General features: G+C 40.3%; 1 protein-coding gene across 2 annotated transcripts in view; it reads right to left on the bottom strand.

Moving 5' to 3' along the window:
- WDR37 (WD repeat domain 37) overlaps positions 1–19,582 on the bottom strand; it is a 70,375-nt gene that overhangs the window by 15,430 nt on the left and 35,363 nt on the right. For both annotated transcript variants that reach the window (XM_079107807.1, XM_079107806.1), the window contains exons 10-11: positions 14,726–14,966; positions 13,406–13,547 (exon numbers count right to left, since the gene is read on the bottom strand). In XM_079107807.1, the coding sequence (XP_078963933.1) occupies positions 13,406–13,547; positions 14,726–14,966 (383 nt within the window). The remainder of the gene's footprint in view (positions 1–13,405; positions 13,548–14,725; positions 14,967–19,582) is intronic.

Raw genomic sequence — 19,582 nt, 5'->3', positions numbered from 1 at the left:
CTACTGGCGGTGAGTCCTCAGAGACCCCTGAGAACTCTTACCTATGGGCTCTGCCCAATCTAAAATGCTCTGCGACCCCCACCCCCTTGGCCATCTCCTCCATTTTCTCCCTCTCTCCTTCTCGCTTTAGACTCTCTCCTCCTCACTCTTGCAGGTGTGCTCTCTCTCTCTCTCTCTCTTTCTCTCTCACCCTGCAGGGAGACACTCTGCCTGTCCGCTTAACAAAATCTCGTGTGTGAGTTCCTGCGTCTGGAGTGGTTTCTGGGTGCTTTCACCTACTCTGTTAAAAAAACATGCAACAGAGAAGAGGGTAAACTGCTGCCAGTGAGGCCTCTATTCTAGCAAAGAAGACAGCAATATTCACCCTGTTTTTAATCAAATACAGTTCAGTTTCGGGGTACACAATATTAAATGGCCCAAAAACAAGTAATGCTGACAATCATCCTGCTGAATCACAATCTTCTATAATAACCATACTGATAACCATAGACAAGAGCTCCTAATGTGATTTCAGAGCATATCTAGGCAATATGTTTAGTTACTGGGCAAAATTCTTAAGTTTTTATTAATTCTATAAGTGACAATCTTAAAGATGACATTTCAACACAAATTTTTTTAAATTATTACAAAAAAAATTTTTATGGCGGCTAGGGATATAGCTCAGGTGGTAGAGTACTTGCCTCGAAAGCACAAGGCCCTGCGTTCAATACCCAGCACCACAAAAAAAAAAAAAAAAAAAAAAAAAAATTTAAATGAATAAGAATTAAACCATAAATTCATTCTTGCATTATCATAGGTCAATATTCTTATTTACGTTCTTAAAATCTGGTCATACTCTTTAATTCTTATTACACAGCATGATACTCAACTGTAAATAAGTTCAGAATATTTATAATTGCATCACTCTCTTTAAAAAAATCCAAGAGAAATTTATTTAAATAGGTAAGGAATGACCTCCCTCAGGTTTTAATGATCTAACTTTCCATTTCACGTCTGTCACATTTATCAATTAACAACAGCCAATACTTCAATAGTATTCATTATGTAGTTCTGTATATTAAAAGTTTTGAAGGTTTCCTTTATTTTTGAAATATTACAAGAGAAAATGATATATTACATCAGTTTTCATGATAATGTGGTACAGAAAAGACTTATTCATTAGTATGATTAGGAAAACTGAGGGCTGGGGATATAACTCAGTGGCAGAGTGCTTCCTCACCAAGAACGAGGCCCTGGGTATAATCTCTAGCAATGACGCGCGTGCGCGCACACACACACGGAGAGAGGGAAGAAGGGAGGGAGGATAAAGTCAGAACTATATTGCACAGCGAGATTTTCTCAAATGCTAGCAGATTAACCAAAAACTTGCAAGTAAAATAGTCACTCTTGCTTTAATGGGTAAACAAAAGATGAGCCAATAAGCGACATCACATGGAGCAGAAAGTAACAGACGGGGCCCTTGCCCTAGTCAATCTGTTCCAGGGCCTGGGAATGTTGGTTTATTCACTTGCAAAATAAAGACATGGACCTGAAATGTTTCTCAAACTTGAGAACAAGGCAACTCTCTTCATGCAACAATGGACAACGTGCCCAAGAGGCCTCACAGCTTGAGGACCAAGCAGGGTTGAACTCTGTCCACCATGAGAATGACCATCATGACATGTACATGTAACTGTGTATAGTTACATATGTACGTCCATGTGAACATGTTACATGAGCTGTAACTAAACTCCCACTGACACAAAAATGGATGCTACTGAGAAAACTGTGCTAAGGAACAACTGTTTTTTAAAGCACGGTGCACCTGATTCTGCTACTCACTGAAGGAGGCTCAGAAGGGAACAGCAGATGGGCACCAGAAGGCACCCAAGGTTTCCACACTCAGGTGAGGAGGGCAGAGGGAAAGTCAAATGTCATGTAAAGGTTCAAAATAAGCTGTTATCACAGTCCTCCAACACATGGCATTTTCTTAGAGTCACCCAAGGGATAGCCACGGCTTTTCTCCTAGCATGTATATAAGTCATGCTTTGTATATTGTCTGGCCATCTGGAAACTGACATTTGAAGAGTACCATTATACAGGACAATCAAAAGACTTCTGTCCTCTACTACCCTGGGGAGGTCTCAGGTAGGTAAATGGCCCAGTGTGCTTCAGACCCACAGAAGATCAGACTGCTTACAAAAACTACCAGAAAAAACTGCCCCTCAACTTGGAAAAGAAACACTTCTCCCTCTACACACCATCAGCTTCAGACTGTTACAATAATGGGGGAAGGTTTGACTGGATGGAAAAATGTTTGCTTACTGCTTAAGTTCATCAAGCGGTGGCCAATAGACTCCTTCTAAGGTCACTCAACTCTCTAAATTCTGCCAAGTTTGTTCTCTGCCATCTTCTGCATTAGAAAGATGCCCACCAGCACTAACAGGAAGGGAAAGGGAGTCGTGGTACCACCATATTCACCAAAAAGTTCCAGAGCCTGACCCATATTCAGATCAGACTCCAAGGTCAACTTACCAGTCGCAGACAATCACCACAGTTACACTAATGCACACACCTTCAGTGTCCTCAGGACTGCTGTTTCAGTTTATCACTTAGGAAAACCACAATCTAGTTTCACCAACTCTGCATACTCCACACTTGCCCCTGCACAGCTGTCACAGCCATGCTCTGCGTTCCATGCCCTGCACCAGACCCCATGCTGCCCACATTTCCCAATGCCTACTCAACAACTTGCTCTTTCATCTTTTACCTAAGGACACTTCCACACCTAACTTTCAGAAAAATAAAAACAAAACACGTCAGGCAACGGAGATTTACATCCACCATCACCTGCACAAATATCCCCCAACCTCTATCCTCTGACCCAGGTCCATGGTCACAATGACTGTCTCCCCTCTTCTCTCCCACCACCAAGCACTCACTGCCACTGAATCCTTTCCACACCTCCCTATCTGAAAACGAATCCTCTGGACCCTTTTCTCTGGGCTCCTCTGCAGCAAGCCTCCTCCAGAAGGTGATGCCTGCCCAGAAGTGACTTGGCAGGGGCCACTGCTCCCATCTTGACACTAGGAAAGCTGTATGAGACCACCCACGATGTAGCCCCACTAACTGGACCTAATGGCTCAGGTGACAGCTGACCTCTGGATTCCCCTTCTTACTAGGCTGCTCAGCACTTCACTAGGCATGCTCCTCTTACCTCACTGACTGTGCCTATCACGTGCTAGAAGGAATTAATATTTTTGATTTGTTCTTTTTAAATGGCAACTCACAACTATAACATATTCACCAAAAAAAGATGTTTTTTTCTCAAGAAACTTTATAGGTGTATAACAGATGTGATATATATTAACTCACTTACTATAAAAGGCACTAGTGTAAAAACAGTACCTTAACTCATCATCCTATATAGAATTAAAAACCTGGGACTTAATGGGTTCGTTTTTTTAAGTCTCCTTCAGAAACTGTTACTTGAAAAACTAGGATAATAATACTCTACAACATATGATGCCTTCTTTTTCAAATCAAACAAACCAGAGTTTGAAAAATCTTTGCAGTTGTTAACCAAGTTAAGTTGTCTTTATGAAAGTGTTGATACTTACTATTCTAGATGTCTAAAAACAAGCCTGTAAGTCCACCCACTGACACCGTGAACACAGCAAGAACTCCTTGGGTTATTAACTAAGCACGAAAGAGTACATCTTGGCTGTTACATAAAAAGAAGTGTTCATCCTAGAAATGCCAAACAGTAGTGTCTGCACTAAGTAACACAGCACTCAGCTCTGTGCTCTGGAGTCTAAGTAACCGCACTCAGCTAAGCTCTGTGTTCTCTGAACTAAATCACATAGCACCAGCTCTGTGCTAATAGCTCTCAACTAAGTTCTGTGTTCTCTAGATTAAGTAACACAGCACTGAGCTCTGTGCTCTCTTAATTTGCTCTGTTTCACATACTGGTCTTGTCTTCCCAGAAGATCAAGGTTAATTAAAGACTCATACCATTTTTTACAACTACATGCAGGTTCAGGGGTCTATACATATGTTTACAAATGTATGCTCTTCGATTGTCTTGCAGCATGACCTTACAAAATATAGAAGGAAATTCCTAATGTGCATACATTCAATGTTTTTTCTTTACTAAAAATGTTCTTTAGGCTTTTATTTAGTTAGGGTAACTTTTATTTTTATATCATCTTAAAAGTATCAAGAGCAATTACTAAGAAAAATTAAAGATCAGCAGAGAAACATCATTAGACACTAACATGAAATTAGCAAAAATCAACAACTGACTTCCAGAGAAGTCAGAACAAAAATGAAACACAAAGCAGAGACACAAAACTCAGAGTAAATGCTTGGGGGAACATTTAGTGTTGGAAAACAATATAATAATACACATAAGATTCCTGAAAGCATATGTATTCCCCTTTCTCTACACACACCAACATACACAGAGCTTAGAAGAGTTAAAGTTTTGTTGTTGTTTTTTAAGTTTTGGTTCTTGGGGGATTACTGGAGAACTCACTTATGTGGAACATCTCACTCCCCAAAGATGGGAGTTAAATGAAGTGTTACTCTGCTCTATTACTGAGTGTCAGAACCCTGCAGCTCAGATGCAAAGCAGAGAATTCTGGCAGCAGCTGAGTGTGACAAGTCATGAAAGCAGCTAGAGATGTAACCACGTGGACAGCCTCACCTCAGCTAAGCATGGGATGCCCATCCAGCATTGGCCATGCTAGGACTAAAAACACACACTACTATCACTACCATGTTTTCCAAAAATAAGCTAACCCTTTGGTAATAGCTCTCTTCCCCACACTGCTGGTTCTATATAATACATGGTGGATTGAGAGATACTCTCACCTGTCTCAGTGAATCCATGTTAAAGTATCTCAGAAAGTTTCTAGTCTGTGTCAATAAAATAACTGCTGATTTTTAGGTCATCTCAGTAAAAGGGTTAGATAGCTTGCAAAGAATCTGTCAGGGAGAACAATTTAAATGCCCTAATTTTCTTTTTTTCTTTCTTTCTTTTTCTTTCTTTTCTTTTTTTTTTTTTTTTTTTTTTTTTGCAGACTGCATTTTGATTCATTGTACATGAATGGGGTACATCATTTCATTTCTACGGTTGTGCATGATGTAGATTCATACCATTCCTGTAATCATACATGTACACAGGGTTTTGTTTTTATTAGTTCCTGAACAGTCCTTTTTTTTTTTTTTTTAGAGGGGGTGGGTAAGTATTAAATTCATTACTTTTGAAAACTATGTTATAAATGGGAAGCACTTTAAAATATATCTAGGGAATGACTCAGTAAATTACTGTCTATTCAAATTATAGAATAGTAAACCCAGAACAGGGTAGCTCTGCAAAAGCTGACCAGAACGAGCGGTAAGTGAAATCAATGTCCCTTCACTCCAAGAAACAACTGTGCGCACACACTCAAACATCCCCCTGGTTGTTTCTGTAGTCACAGACACAATGTTCACTAATTAATACAAAAGAAACACCAAAACACACTTGAACACAACACTGCAACATCCCATTTTTGCCAGCTACTGCCCATTGCATTCCTCTATGAATCTTTGCAACCTATTTAGGCTAATAGTTAAGCTGGGGGGAAAAAAATAGGACAGTACATTAGGAGTTTATACCATTAGTCTATTTATTAGTCCTTAGTTATACTCAGCCTTGATTTTATGATACCCATAGGTATTGACCAACTATGGCTAGGAATCTATAAACTTTCTCAAAATAAAATTACTTTTGCTGGGCACAGTGGCACACACGCATAATCCCAACAATTCAGAAGGCTGAGGCAGGAGGCTTGCAAGTCGGAAACCAAACTCAGCAACTTAGCGAGGCCCTCGGCAACTTAGGAAGACCCTGTCTCAAAATTTACAAAAATAAATTAAAAGGTCTGGGTAGCTCAGTGGTAAAGCACCCAGGGTTCAATTTCCCATACATACCTCCCCCCAAAAAATTGCTTTTGTCCATCTAAACTAAAAGGAAGATACAACAACCATGCTTAAGGTAAAGGAACGCAAAACTGAGATGAAGTTTTAATTCAAAGGCAGAAGATGTGGTTTCGGGGCCACTGTAATCTATAGGTTATTTTATTTTCAAATAACCATTTCCATCTTGGGAAGCATTTCTGGAGTTGTCCTTCTGTCCCTAGAAGACACTGCTCAGGAAATACCTGTTTTTCCTCCTCCTCCTCCTCACAGAGGAGGGGTTTAAAACCCATCACTAAGAGAAAAACAGAATTACAAAGCTACTGCAGTCTTCCAAAATTTGCACTGTCCAAGGAAAAGGTGGCCTGCCTCCCCATAGTCTACACACCAGGAATTTCTGTATCCTGACTGAGGAAGCACAAAATTCAGTTATAACTGACTAGCATCTAAGTAAAAAATGTCATTTTCCAAACATTATTTTTCTCTTTAAAAGCATAAAGAAAACTGTTAATATCATAACACAAAATTCAATGTATTAACCATGGTAAGCATATGATCTAGAATTTAGTACTTAGTACTAAACATCTCTCCCAGGTGTCTGGCAATTAAAGCGTATGAAAAACGTTATATGTTCAAAACAATCATCATCATTTTCAAGCTGATTCTTTTGTTTTATTTTGTTGAACGTGTGGCTTTTTTTCTTTAGAAGAAAGCATCAAAGTTCACATTCTGAGGACAAAGTTATAATCATGGAAAGAAAACAAAACAGAAGGAAACAAAAACCCCGTGCATTCTCTAATATTTCACCCATGTTGAGCTAATTTCAGATTTTTTTCAATACCAAAGCTTATTCATATTTGTAAATAAATACCGTCAGCCGGGTAATAAACTGGAGTCATCTGCCACCCATGGAGTAAGCTTAATGACCAGTGACTACATCAACTGTCAGTTCCTTTTTATAGTAACTGAAACAAAATAAAGTAAAATGGGAAATGAGGTTAGGGTACAGGGACGGGAGGAGAAAAAAGCTCTTATCAAACTCCTACAGAAGGTAGCAATGCCAAGTTGAATCTAAGAGAGCTGAAGGCAGCAGGGTCCTTCTGCTAAAGAACAATCCAAATGGGGATCTCTCATACTCCTTTCAAAGGACGGCTAGTGAATTTAACCTAAAAATAAGTTACCTAAGAGTAAGAGACTCCTGCAAATGTGTACTATCCATAGTCCACACAGTGAAAGCCACACTTTGTGGAGTTCAACTTGGTCCAAGTGTGCAAGACACAGGAGAGGAGAAAGAGCTGGCTTGTGGAACAGCAGCTGAGCTTACTGAATCACACTGTCAGTGGGAGAAACACATGAACATATAAGGACCTAGCTCAGTTCAGGTAAAAAAAAGCACTGAATTATAAGTTTGAGTTCTTGATGATTAGGATAGAAATATATGAGAAATAAACTGTCAATAGGTGAAATTCCTGAGACATTCTAAAATTCTCAAACATTTCTATTATTTACAAGAACAATATACAGTACAATTTTGCATTTCTGCTATAAGACAATGTTATATAAATTGGTACACTCCGGGCTAGTAACACCTAGTCAAATAATAACAGTTACACAAGTAGCTAGACCAAGTAAACACTATTATGGCAGAATTCCTATTAAATGAAGAGATGTCACGTACAGAGTGAAAATAAATGAAACACATCAAAAAAGAAAAAAGCTTTAGTCCTTTCTAAAATTTATGATAAAAGCTTTAAGCAGAGCATACATCAAGGAGCCCTATCACTATCCAGCAAAGATAATGACAGTACAAATTTCAAGGGGATCCATTTGGTTACAGTTTTTTTATCTTACACTGAAACACTGCATCTCAAACTCTAGTTTTTTTCAGAAAGGTAGAGAAGTCATGTAAAAGTACAGAGATAACAGAGAAAATGAAAAGGGGGAAAATATCTCTCCCAGTTTCTAAAGAAATTAGATTACAAAACTGAGCTAATAATCCTGAAGCCTATTTGTTACATCTTGCCTGAAAAAAAAAACCCAAGGTACAGAAATTCAAATTAACTGGACAGTTAAGTCAATTATTCACATTATAAAAGGCACTAGATTTTAATATACCTTACTAGAGAATTTACCCTGAGCTCCCCTGAGATAAATGAGAGTTCCACACCATGTTAATGTGAATTACACAAGAAAGGCTTCTGCAGTCACTTACACTTGAGAAATACTGCCTCTTTTAAAGCAATGATTCACTAAAAAACACTTTCAACACCACTCTTCAGGGCTGTATTAACAAGGACAGCACACTTCTTACCGTAGGTCTGAGTTTAAGTTATTGAGGAAGAGAACTGAGTTATAAGACTCAAGAAAATCACCTAGAAAGCCAACAGAGTTAACAAAGACCAGAAGACAACACTGTCGGCCTAATAGTGCATTTCTAGGAAAACATTTCCACTTACTCATTAAGGTGACAGACACTGTACTAGATATTAGACATGCAGACAGGATGGCTACTCCCCTCAGGCGGATTAATAAACCAGGAACACACTGGGGACTCATGGCTCCCTCTGAGGATGCTGTGGACCACTGTAGAAAAGTCTCAAAACAGAGGATCTGTCAGACTGTTAAGGATGCTGGGAAAAGGCAGAAGATCCAGGGCTTGTTTTCATAAGTCACCATTAGAACATCCTAGGAAAGCAATTAAACAGAAGACATACTGCAGCCATTGATCATTCTTCTGCTCTTAATGAGGAATTCGATCTTCATGTTTGCATTTAATAAAAAGCATGCCCTCGCATGGATACACATGTGTAAACATTTTTAGATAATGCATTCTGTAGGTTCTGTCCTATGGGCTCAAACATACAGAATTTATGACAGAGACAAAAATCCAGTTACTAAAAAGATTCCTCAGATGAAACCCTGTAAAATACATTATTTCCTGTTTTTCTAAATTTGAGGTATTTCTACAGGTTTGCTGCTGATGATATATTTTATTCAATAAAGATGTCTATAGCTCCACCTGCTGACCACGTCCTAGGCCTGCATGAGGAAGGCTAGAAGGCACACCAGGACAAGCCACCCATCGTCCACTCAGACCCTGAAAGCGGAATTGAAAATTGAGCCTCCTAACTCTTCTCACAACCTGCCAATTCAGAAAGGCCTAAAACTGAAAACTTTCCCTATTCTGACACAGAAGAGAAATTAGTACCAAAGAAAACACTTTCTGAAACATGTTTCTGGATCTACACATTAATAAAACATGGTACTTCATGTTTGAATAAGAAAAAACACAAATAATCTGAGTGACACGTGTACCTATATTCTATTTTCAATAAAACTTTCACTTATCCTCATAGCTAAACTGAATCTAACCATCTAACTGGGTAGGAGAAAGAGTTCACATGAATTATATACCACATTAATTCTACTAACATCATTAAAAAAAAACCCTTAGAAATTGTATTTTGAAATAAGAATTCCTTCATAACCAGTTACATTACTCATATCTCTTTTAAAAAATGCCATTATTTATCAACTGCAAAAATATGCTGTAATTAAATAAATATTGAAATAACACAGGAATATTCACTATGTTTGAGAATCCAGACACAAATGAGAAACAATACCCATAAAACTAAAACATGTATTTCCATCAACTCCCAGTAATGCAAATATATTCTCATCTTTTTGCACAAAAGTAAAATTTTTCGATCAAATAAAGTACTGAACACAGAATGTGATGAAAAAGGCCTTTAAATAACATCATGAGGAAATAACATCATTCCAGAAGCTATTCTAGAATCACTCTGGCAACCCTCAGCAAATCACCTGACTGCCTTAGCCTCAGTTTCTCTCCCTAGAGCAAGGATGATGCTAGCCAGGCTTTGACAGGGTCACCAAGTCCAATCTGTGAGATGTTTTTACAACACCTGGCCAGGTTACAGCAAGGACTTACCAAACCCTGGACATTCTGTACCCCCTCTCTGGACACAATGCTCCAGCCTTCCTTGGGTCCCCTGTCTTTGCAGGTAGCAAGCATAGTAGAGGCGGACTGGCTGGCCTCCCCAAGCCCATGTCTGTTCCATCACATGAGGAGTACAGCTGCCTGCTCTTTACACATAAAACTCTCTTTGTCACTCAACTCTCAAATCTCAGAAGGATTCTGCTTGGTCCAGAGTACAGGTTAGCAGAGTCAATTCAGTAAGAAGCTGTTGGCACTCTTTAGCCAGGGCATCTCACTCTATTAGGACAACAATGCTCAGAGACCAAAGGGTCACATGGAAGGTACAGACAGCCGTAAACCAGTATGCTAAGAGTCAAAAATAAAATGACAATAAAGCACTATGGCTACTGAAATGAGGGGAAAAAGACCACAGTCTAAGCTAATATTGAAAAAACAAAGTGCCAGCTAATGAGTGCAGGAAGAAGGGCACAATTAGAAACATCACCTTTTTTTGCAACACTCACTATACTGAGGTAAAGATTAACAATGGCATTAGACCCAGCAGGAAAAAGGCTCCTGGAAGTAAGTATTCTCATCTCTTGAAGTGTCACTTCACTAACTTCAAACAGAAAAACTGCCTTTCAATGAAGAAATGTGGCATACGCCATCAAAAACAAGGGATTCAACTCAGCACACCTAAGAGCAGGACACCTGGTCCTATATGTGTTCTGATGGGACACAAAAAGCACACGACTAAGGCTGAGAGGCACTTCTGGCAGAAAAGGAAATCAGGAGAAAAATGCAGATCATGAGGTATTCTACAAAGGAGTTGGTGGGGATGGGCCTAGTGGTGCATGCCTGTAATCCCAGCAATTTGGGAGGCTGAGGCAGGAGGATCACAAGTTCAAGGCTAGCCTCAGCAATTTAGCAAGACCTTATCCCAAAATAAAAACAACAAGGGCTGGGGAGGTGACTAAGTGGTTAAGTGCCCCTGTTCAATCACCCATACCAAAATGGCGGGGAGCAGTAGTGGGGGAGAGGGTTGCCTTGTATTTTTCACAAAAATAATTAAAAAGTCATAAAATACAACAAAAACGTGTGGAGAACTGTCACAGAATAAGAATGACCAAAGAACATTATATCTAACTGCAATGAGTAAATCCTTATAAAACCCTACATTTAAAAAAAATATCAAAGACATATTAGGAACAGTTGGGTCAGTATGAAAATAAGCCAGACACTAGCTGGTATTAGAGAATTTCAGTTAATTTTCTTAAGCTGATAAGGTACTGCATAGGACAATATCTTAATTCTTAAAAGATAGATGCTCAGAAGACTCAGTCAAAGAAAATAAGTGTGTATTTTATAAATATATAGTTGGTGCATATGTGTACACAAGATAGAAAGGCACACAAAAAAAAGTGGAATAAAAACAACAGGTGGCAGGTTACGGTAGTACATGCCTATAATCCCAGTGGCTCAGGAGGCTGAAGATGGAGGCTCACAAGTTCAAAGTCAGCCTCAGCAACTTAGTGAGGCCCTGCCTCTAAATAAAAGACTAAAAAGAGATGGAGATGTGACTCAGTAGTTAAGAGCCCCCGGGTTCAATCCCCAGTACCAAAAAAATTTAAAATGAAAAGTATATAAATAAACAAACAAACAATAAGTGAACCCAGGGGGAAGGGTAAATGGGCATTTACTTGTTATTCTTTCAACAGGCTTAAGACTTTTCAAAATTAAAAAGGCTAGAAAGAACCTGCAGGCTTACGTCTGTCCTCTGGACCTCGGTCTGCCTTCACTGTGGGATCCAGGGAAGAGCAGCACTACAGCAGGAAGGGCCCTCCATGCCCACCCCAGTGTGCAGGAAGCCAAGTGCAACCTCTGCATGTGGGTCCCTCCACAGGTACTGGACATCACATCCAGGTTCATTTAGTTTGGCAACAGTTGCCCTCCCCTGCTTTGGCCTCATCCCCAACCCTAAGTGTGGCAGATGGGACTGAGGTGGACATGAGATGGAGTTCCACACTGGAGCTCTCAGGGGTCAGGCTGGGCTTGGCCTATTCTGCACTGCAATGAAGTGACAACACTATGCTGTGCTCAGTCACTGAGAAAGTGAAGATTTGCTCTTACTGTGGCTATTGTTACCTGAGATACTAGAATAAAAGCCCATCTCAGATTAGGATTAAGTAATTAAAAACAAGAGCAGCTCCTGGAACAGATACATTCATACAATAGAATATCAATACTTTCACCATTAGAGACCACAACTATAAACAATCCTTGTTTTCTAAACTCAAGCTTCTTTAAAAACTTTGTCCTATTTTCCTTTCACATATTTTATTAACATTTTAAACATGAAACTAAGACTTAATGTCTAAAGCTAAATATGTGAAAGAGATTGTCATATTTTTCAGTAGTCAAATGAACAAGTATTCCTTTATTTAAAAAATGGCAGAGTGTCAAACAGAACAAGCTCTGTCATCCAGGTCAGAGACAGTGAGATTCTGAAGTGGGCAGTGGTGCAAGGGGAACAGCGGAGAGAAGTACTAGGGAGGTGTGCCTGGACAGGACTCTTTTTTTTTTTTTAAATCAGAGCAGTTTAGTTATACAAAAATAGGTTCATTTGTATGACAAAAATCATAGAAGCATGTAAACTGATTTCATTTTCCAGTGCCCACCCTTTCCCTCTCCTCTCTCTACCCTACTGACCTTCCTTTCACTCATTTGTTTTTGATTGGTACTTTATATATACATAAAGGTGAAATTCACTATGATATATCTATACACGCACACAGCGTGATTTTGCTAAATTCATTCCACATTTCCTCCCCTTTCTCAATGGACAGGGCTCTTGCTGATGGACTCGGGGGCGTGGGGGCAGCGTAGAGAAATAGGAAAAGAGAGATTTTAAAAGAGAATCATCAAGAAATATTTCAAGGTCTATGTCACAAAGAACTGACAGATGGTCTCCTGAGGATCAGACTGGAAGAACAGGCTTGTGGAAAGAAAGAGTAACAGACACCCTCACTCTCGAGACGTCTCAGAGAAATCCAAGCAGAGAGGGACACATGCTAGTTTGTGCGTCTGTGTGTGTGAGAGAATCTACCTTCTACCAGAACATACCCTGAGAACACATGTAATAACAAAACAAAGTAGACTAAGGAAAGCTGCACCAGGAAAACCTGGGAGAGTCCCTCAGCAACTGCAGTCAGAACCTCTCAGCGGAGGATGCAACCATCCTTCCCTTGACCCGTGCACCAAGCCTAGAGCACTTCCTGATTCTTCCTTTTCCCTTCCTTCTCAATACCCCATTCTAATTCCCATCCAATTTCTTGAAAGAACATTAGAGTCTTCTCTTAATCCCCTAAAAATTCCTTGAAAATGCAGCTAAATGTTAAGAAAAGCATAGTCATTTTGAAAGAGTGAAAAGGTGCAATTACTGAAAATTAACATTAAAATTAAGTTTTAATGGTAACCCATAAAACTTATTTCATAAATAGTTAAGATCTCTGAACTCACTCCGTGTGTCCTTGGAAAACATTCACGGAGTGAATGGAAGGGTCCCTGAAATCCCAGAGACGGAAGGTCGTGTCACGGGAGGAGGTCACCACTAGCCGCTGAGTGGGGTGTGTACAACAGTGAGTTAACTCCTGGTCATGCCCTACAATCAAAGATGACAAAAATGCAAGATCATCCACCTGCAGATTCACAATTAGAGTGAAACTTTTTAAAAACACAAAAACTTAAAAATACCTGTCCTTATAAACTCCACTGCTAACAGCCAGTGGAAAAGAAAATCTAAAGGAATCACATAATAACATGTGCAGTCATGGTGGGACCAGTTTTCTCAAAGAAGCTGGAAGTCACTTCAGTCACCCATTTTAAAGGAGCAGGGAACTAGCAATATGTACAACCCATTTTATGATCCTAACAGGAAGTCAGACAAATCACTAACAGGCTGAGTAACAGCTTAAGTCTTCGTTCTTCACTTCTAGAATATTTTCTAATGGCATAATATTCTGGCCCTCAGTAAAAGGCATGCACTTTAACAATGCCCTGCCCTTGCATTTGGGCAAAATCTTTAAATGAGGTATCTCCTGATAATTACGATACATTATAGAGCAAACAGAACTCCCAGATGTAATTAAGGTCCCTAACAGGGTTGACTTTGAGTTATGAAAAGAAAGGTTGTCCTGGGTGGCAACATCTAACCTTTGCAAAGGGTCCAGGCCCTTCCAAAGGTGGGAAAATTCAGTGCTTCTGGTGGCCTGGAAGAAAGCAAACTGCAACACGGGGCAAGGACTTTAGAGGGACCCAGAGCAGCCACCAGCTGCTCAAAGTAGTCTCCAGCTGATGGCAAGAAAATGGGGTCCTCAGCCACATGGCTACAAGGCAATGGACTCTTCCTACAACCAGTAAGCTTGGAAGAGGACCACAAGCCCCAGTGAGGTCCTGCCTCCACAACACCTTCACTTCAGGCTGCAAGCTGCTGAGCAGAGGAGCAGCACCGAGCCACCCAGTAACCCAACCAGGAAACCATGAGATGGTGAATTCCTGTTGTATCACGTCACTATGACTGTAGAAACAGAAATTGCCACAGAAAAACAAAACCAATACAACCATATTTCAAACAACAAGATACTATATGCTACAATATTCTAAATATAAATTTAGCTATCAATAAATTTAATTAGGAATTATCTCCAAAATTTACAATGGAAGAGCCAAGAAGACTAAAAATAATTCTGGCCAAAAAGTCATTTGTAAGATCAGACATAAATTTGCAGACAAAAAACTGAAAGAACCTACTAGGAATTTAACGTGTTGACATTAGGGTACCTGTCAGAGAATGAACAAGTTCGGACGTCTCAACATCGTACAGGTTTGCTGTTCTGTCCCACGAGGCTGTCACTGCCTGCTTCCCTCCAACTAGCCAGTCAGCAGCTATGACCACTCCCTGGTGGCTTTTAAGAGATGTCAGCGGAACCCGAATAGTAGGGCAGTCACTAGACACGTCTCCATCGATATCAGGCTCATCTTTATCAGAGCACTCTATTTCGTCTTCTCCAGATATTTGTTGCTAAAGGTAAAAAAATCACAAAAGAAAGATTTCCTGGGAATCTCGAATTTTTTCTGTCACAGTTACACCATCAGACTGGTGTCATCTATCCTTCTAGGACTTACTCATCATTATGACCAATACAAACATAGTATCTGATACATAACTAGTGCTCAATGAATGTTTATCATTTTATGATTGGCTAAAACTGAAAGACAAATATTTTTAAAAAGGCCACTATAACATCAAATGAAATACAATCCATTTTTACTAACCAACAAGACAAATAAAATAATTTTTGACATTTTAAGTTTTTGCCACTTATTAGTAGAAATGTAATATAAAACCAAATACAATTAAACATCACTAACATCAAAAATGCATTTCGAGGGCTGGGGAGATAGCTCAGTTGGTAGAGTGCTTGCCTCGCATGCACAAGGCCCTGGGTTCAATCCCCAGCACCACGAAAAAAAAAAAAAAAAAAAAAGGCACTTCGATTCTCAGGAGTCAACACATGCTTATAAATCCAAGATAATTATAGAATTTTATTGTACACTAATATGAGAGCTCACTTTATTTTCCTGGATATCAGTGAAGAATTTGTCAAATGCCAGAGATAAAACAGTCATCTAGGCTTTGATCCTTTAAGAATATGCTTAATCATTCTACAAATATTGATCAGGTGCTTACAAAAAGACTTGGGTACTGTTTACATGTAAGACTATGTTCATTCTAGGGGGTAAGACTGTTGGAATAAATAAAACTGACAAAGTCCTTGCCCTCATAAAACTTCTATTCTGGCAAGAAAGAAATGCATGCACACACACACACACACACACACACACACACTAGTCTGACTTAGGGCCAACACTACAGCTTACAGGCACAGGCAACAACTTTCTCAACAATGCCACTAAAGCTCAGGAAAAAATGACAAGAGTTAATAAGTAGGATGGCACGAAATTGAAAAAAGAAAAAAAGGACTGGAGAGATAGCTCAGTGAGTAGAGTGCTTGCCTTGCAAGCACAGAGCCCTGGGTTCCATCCCCAGCACCGCAAAAAAAAAAAAAAAAAAAAAAGTTTCTGCACAGCAGAGGGAACAAGAACGTGAAGACGTGAAGAGAGGATCTACATTTTACAGAATGGAAGAAAATCTCTGATAGCTATACTTTTGACAGAGGATTAATATCTAAAATAAACAAAGAACTCAAAAAACACCAATAAAACAAATAACCCAATAAATAAATGGGCAAGTGAATTAAATAGACACATCACAAAAGAAAAATAGCCAATTAGTATATGAAAAAAAGTTCAACATCCTTAGTAACTAGGGAAATACAAATCAAAACTACACTGAGATTTTATCTTACATCAGTCAGAATGGCAGCCATCAAGAATACAAACAATAATAAATGCTGGAGAGGATGTGGAGAAAAAGGAACATTTTTACACTGATGGAGGGACTATAAATTAGTACAACCACTATGGAAATCAGTAGGGGAGTTCCTCAAAAGACTACACACAGAACCGTCATATGATCCAGCTATAGCAACTCCTCAGTATCTATCCTGAAGAATTAAAGTCATCCTACTATATTAATATATGCATAACCTATTCACAGCAGCACAACTCACAATAGTCAAACTATGGAACCGGTCTAGGTGTCCATCAACAGATGAATGGATAAAGAAAGGGGGGTATACATACACAATGGAGTTTTATTCAGCCATAAAGAAAATGTCATTTGCAGGAAAATGGATGGAACTTAAGACCATCATGTAAAGTAAAACAAGCCAAAGTCAGAAGGTCAAGGATCGTATGTTTTCTCTCATATGTGGAAGCTACAGAGGAAAAGGAAAAGTGGGGGATTCATATGAAAAACAAAGGGAGATCAGTAGAACAGAGGAAGGAGACCAAAGCTGGGAAGAGGGGATGGGGAGAGAAGCAATGGGGAGAGTTACTGACCAAATTATATTGTTATATTGTGCGCATGTACTAATATGTAACAACAAATGCACCATTATGTATAACTATAATGCACCAATAAAAAGAAAAAATAAAGTTCACTCTGTTACATGTGACATACACCCACTAGTATAAGACTATGTCACACATGCACAAACATGCAAGGAAATATATCATACGTATGTTCTAATATGGGACTATCTGTTATATGTACATGTACACAGTCAAGAAGTGGTAGGTGCTGTGAAGAAAAAGACGACATGGGGGCAGTCAAGGGCTGCTAATTCACTCAGAATTACTGACAAAGGAACGGCATTTGAGGCAGAGGAAATAGCATAAAGTTCTGCTTGTGCTACAAAAAATATGAGTTTGCCAGTGTGCGGGGGAAGAGTAGACAGACATAGGTAAAGCGGGGTAAGACCTAGGAGACCATGAGAAGACTTTGGAGGGGCTGGGGATATAGCTCAGTTGGTAGAGTGCTTGCCTTGCAAGCCCAAGGCCCTGGGTTCAATCCCCAGCACCGCAAAAAAAAAAAAAAAAAAAAACTTTGGTTTTATTCCATGTATCATGGAAAATCATCACACAGTTTTGAGTAAGGATATGAGAGAACCTGATTCATGCTGTGAGAACAAGGGGAAAAGTAAAAGGAGGTTAGGAGACTGTTGTGGGTGGGCCTGTGTCTCCTGCAATCTCATGAGCCAAGCCCTAACCCCAGGACCTCAGAATGTGACTGCATTCAGAAAGAGGGCCTTTGAGAAACTACCAAAGTTAAAGAGAGTCCATTATGTTGGGCACTTATCCACCATGACTGGTATCTTTAAGAGGAAATTAGAGGAGAAACGCACAAAAAGGAATGAAGTGAGAAGGTGCCTCAGAAGAAGAAGCCAAGAAGAGAGGCCTCAGAAAATCTTTAACTTCCAGTCTCCAGGACTGTGATAACCGAATTTTGTTGTTGAAGCCTGTGGTACTTGGGTATGGCAGCCCTGGAAACAATAGGGAGAAACTGGAAGATTACAAAGGTACAGGTAAGAGAAGACAGCCTGGACTAGGACAGTGTGATGGAGATAAGATGATTAGAATATCCTCTGGGTGAAGCTTCAGGATTTGCTGACAGGTTGATATTCATATGGAGTATGAGAAAACACAAAAGTTCACAGACAATTTAAAGGTGTATAGCCCAGCTGGTGCCATGCTGCACACTTGTAATCCCAGTGACTCAGGAGACTAAGGCAGGAGGATCCAAGTTTGAGGCCAGCCTCAGCAACTTAGCAAGGCCCTGTCTCAAAATAAAAAGTGAAAAAGGTTGGAGATGTGGCTCACTGGTAAAGTACCCCGAGTAGGAGAAGAAAAAAAAAAAAAGGTATACAATCCAAACCACTGGGTAGAAGGTGACATTTCTGGGATGGGTAGCACAATGAAAGGAGCAGACGGGGCACGAAATCCAGAACCCAATTTCAGTAGGTCTGCAGTGGCTATGGGACACCCAAAGAGAGATGGAGTGAAGAGTCAGATGACTACACCATACAGAATTCTGAATTCACAAAGAGAGCCATATAGAGTATGCACTTTTGGGATCAGCAGCAACAAAGAGTCCATAAAGCCATGGGTGCTGAATGAGATCAGTTGGGACTGGTGGGGGAGGACAGCAGGTGAGCAATGGCATGTCAGGAGAAAGGAGACACACAGGTGAGCAGGCAGAGCATCAGAAATAAGAACAGAGGTGTGAAGAGGAAGACAGCCAGACAGCAAGATTCAAAAGGAAGGAAGAAAATGAAATAAGATGAGAGGTGGGAGGAGGACCACAGTTAATAAGTACAATTAAGGAGCCTAAGAAGCAGCCTGAGAATGTCCACAGGGTGGGCAACGTGGAGGGGATGTCAAAGACAAGGTCCAAGAGAGTGGCAGGGGGCACAAAGCTGGTCCAAGAGAACAGTGCCTCAGGAGGGAAAGCAGCACAGGTGACACTTCTGAGATCAGTGTGGGAAGGCTAATGGAGTCCTGGGTAGGCTGAGGGACAGATGTGCTACTGAGAAGGACCCAAGAAAGGAACCTTCTGATGGCACAGAGCAGAGGGAATCATTGCTAGTGCAACATCCCAGAAGAGGAAAAGGAAGAGGATGGTGATGGGAGCAAGGTCATGACCCATGACTGCAGGACAGCTGGTGCCATGACACATGCAGCTGGGGGAGGTGGGTGCAGAAGTTCTTTCCAACTGGTTCATCTTCTCAGAGACTAGGAGGCAGACGTTCCAGTTGTGGAATGGTGGCAGCGCAGGGCCACAAACCCAAACCAGGCTGTCAACGGGGCGCTCACTGCTCAAGTCAGTAAAGGGACCAAAAAGGAGATTCAGCCAGAGGTGGGACTCCTCCAGGAAGAAAGGATTCACAGTCTAGTGAGAGTGCTCAACAGGAATGACTGTACAGTGCACTGCCCATTTCAGATGATGCTCAACACCATGAAGGAAAAGACGCCTTGAGAATACACGAGGGTGGTCTGACCCTTAAGGAAGCCACATCTGAGCAACACGGGAAGGATGCGGAGTTCGTGTAGGTTAGAGGGAGCACACTAGGCAAAGGAGAGAACCTGTTAAGTGCAGGGCAGTGGGAGCATGAGTTCAGCTGAGGCTGCAGAGGACAGGAGTGACAGAACACAAGGTCAGAAGGGCTGGCAAAG

Source organism: Sciurus vulgaris, assembly GCF_902686455.1.
Source record: "Sciurus vulgaris genome assembly, chromosome: 12".
Classification (NCBI taxonomy): domain Eukaryota; kingdom Metazoa; phylum Chordata; class Mammalia; order Rodentia; family Sciuridae; genus Sciurus; species Sciurus vulgaris.
This window is presented reverse-complemented; position numbering and strand designations above follow the sequence as displayed.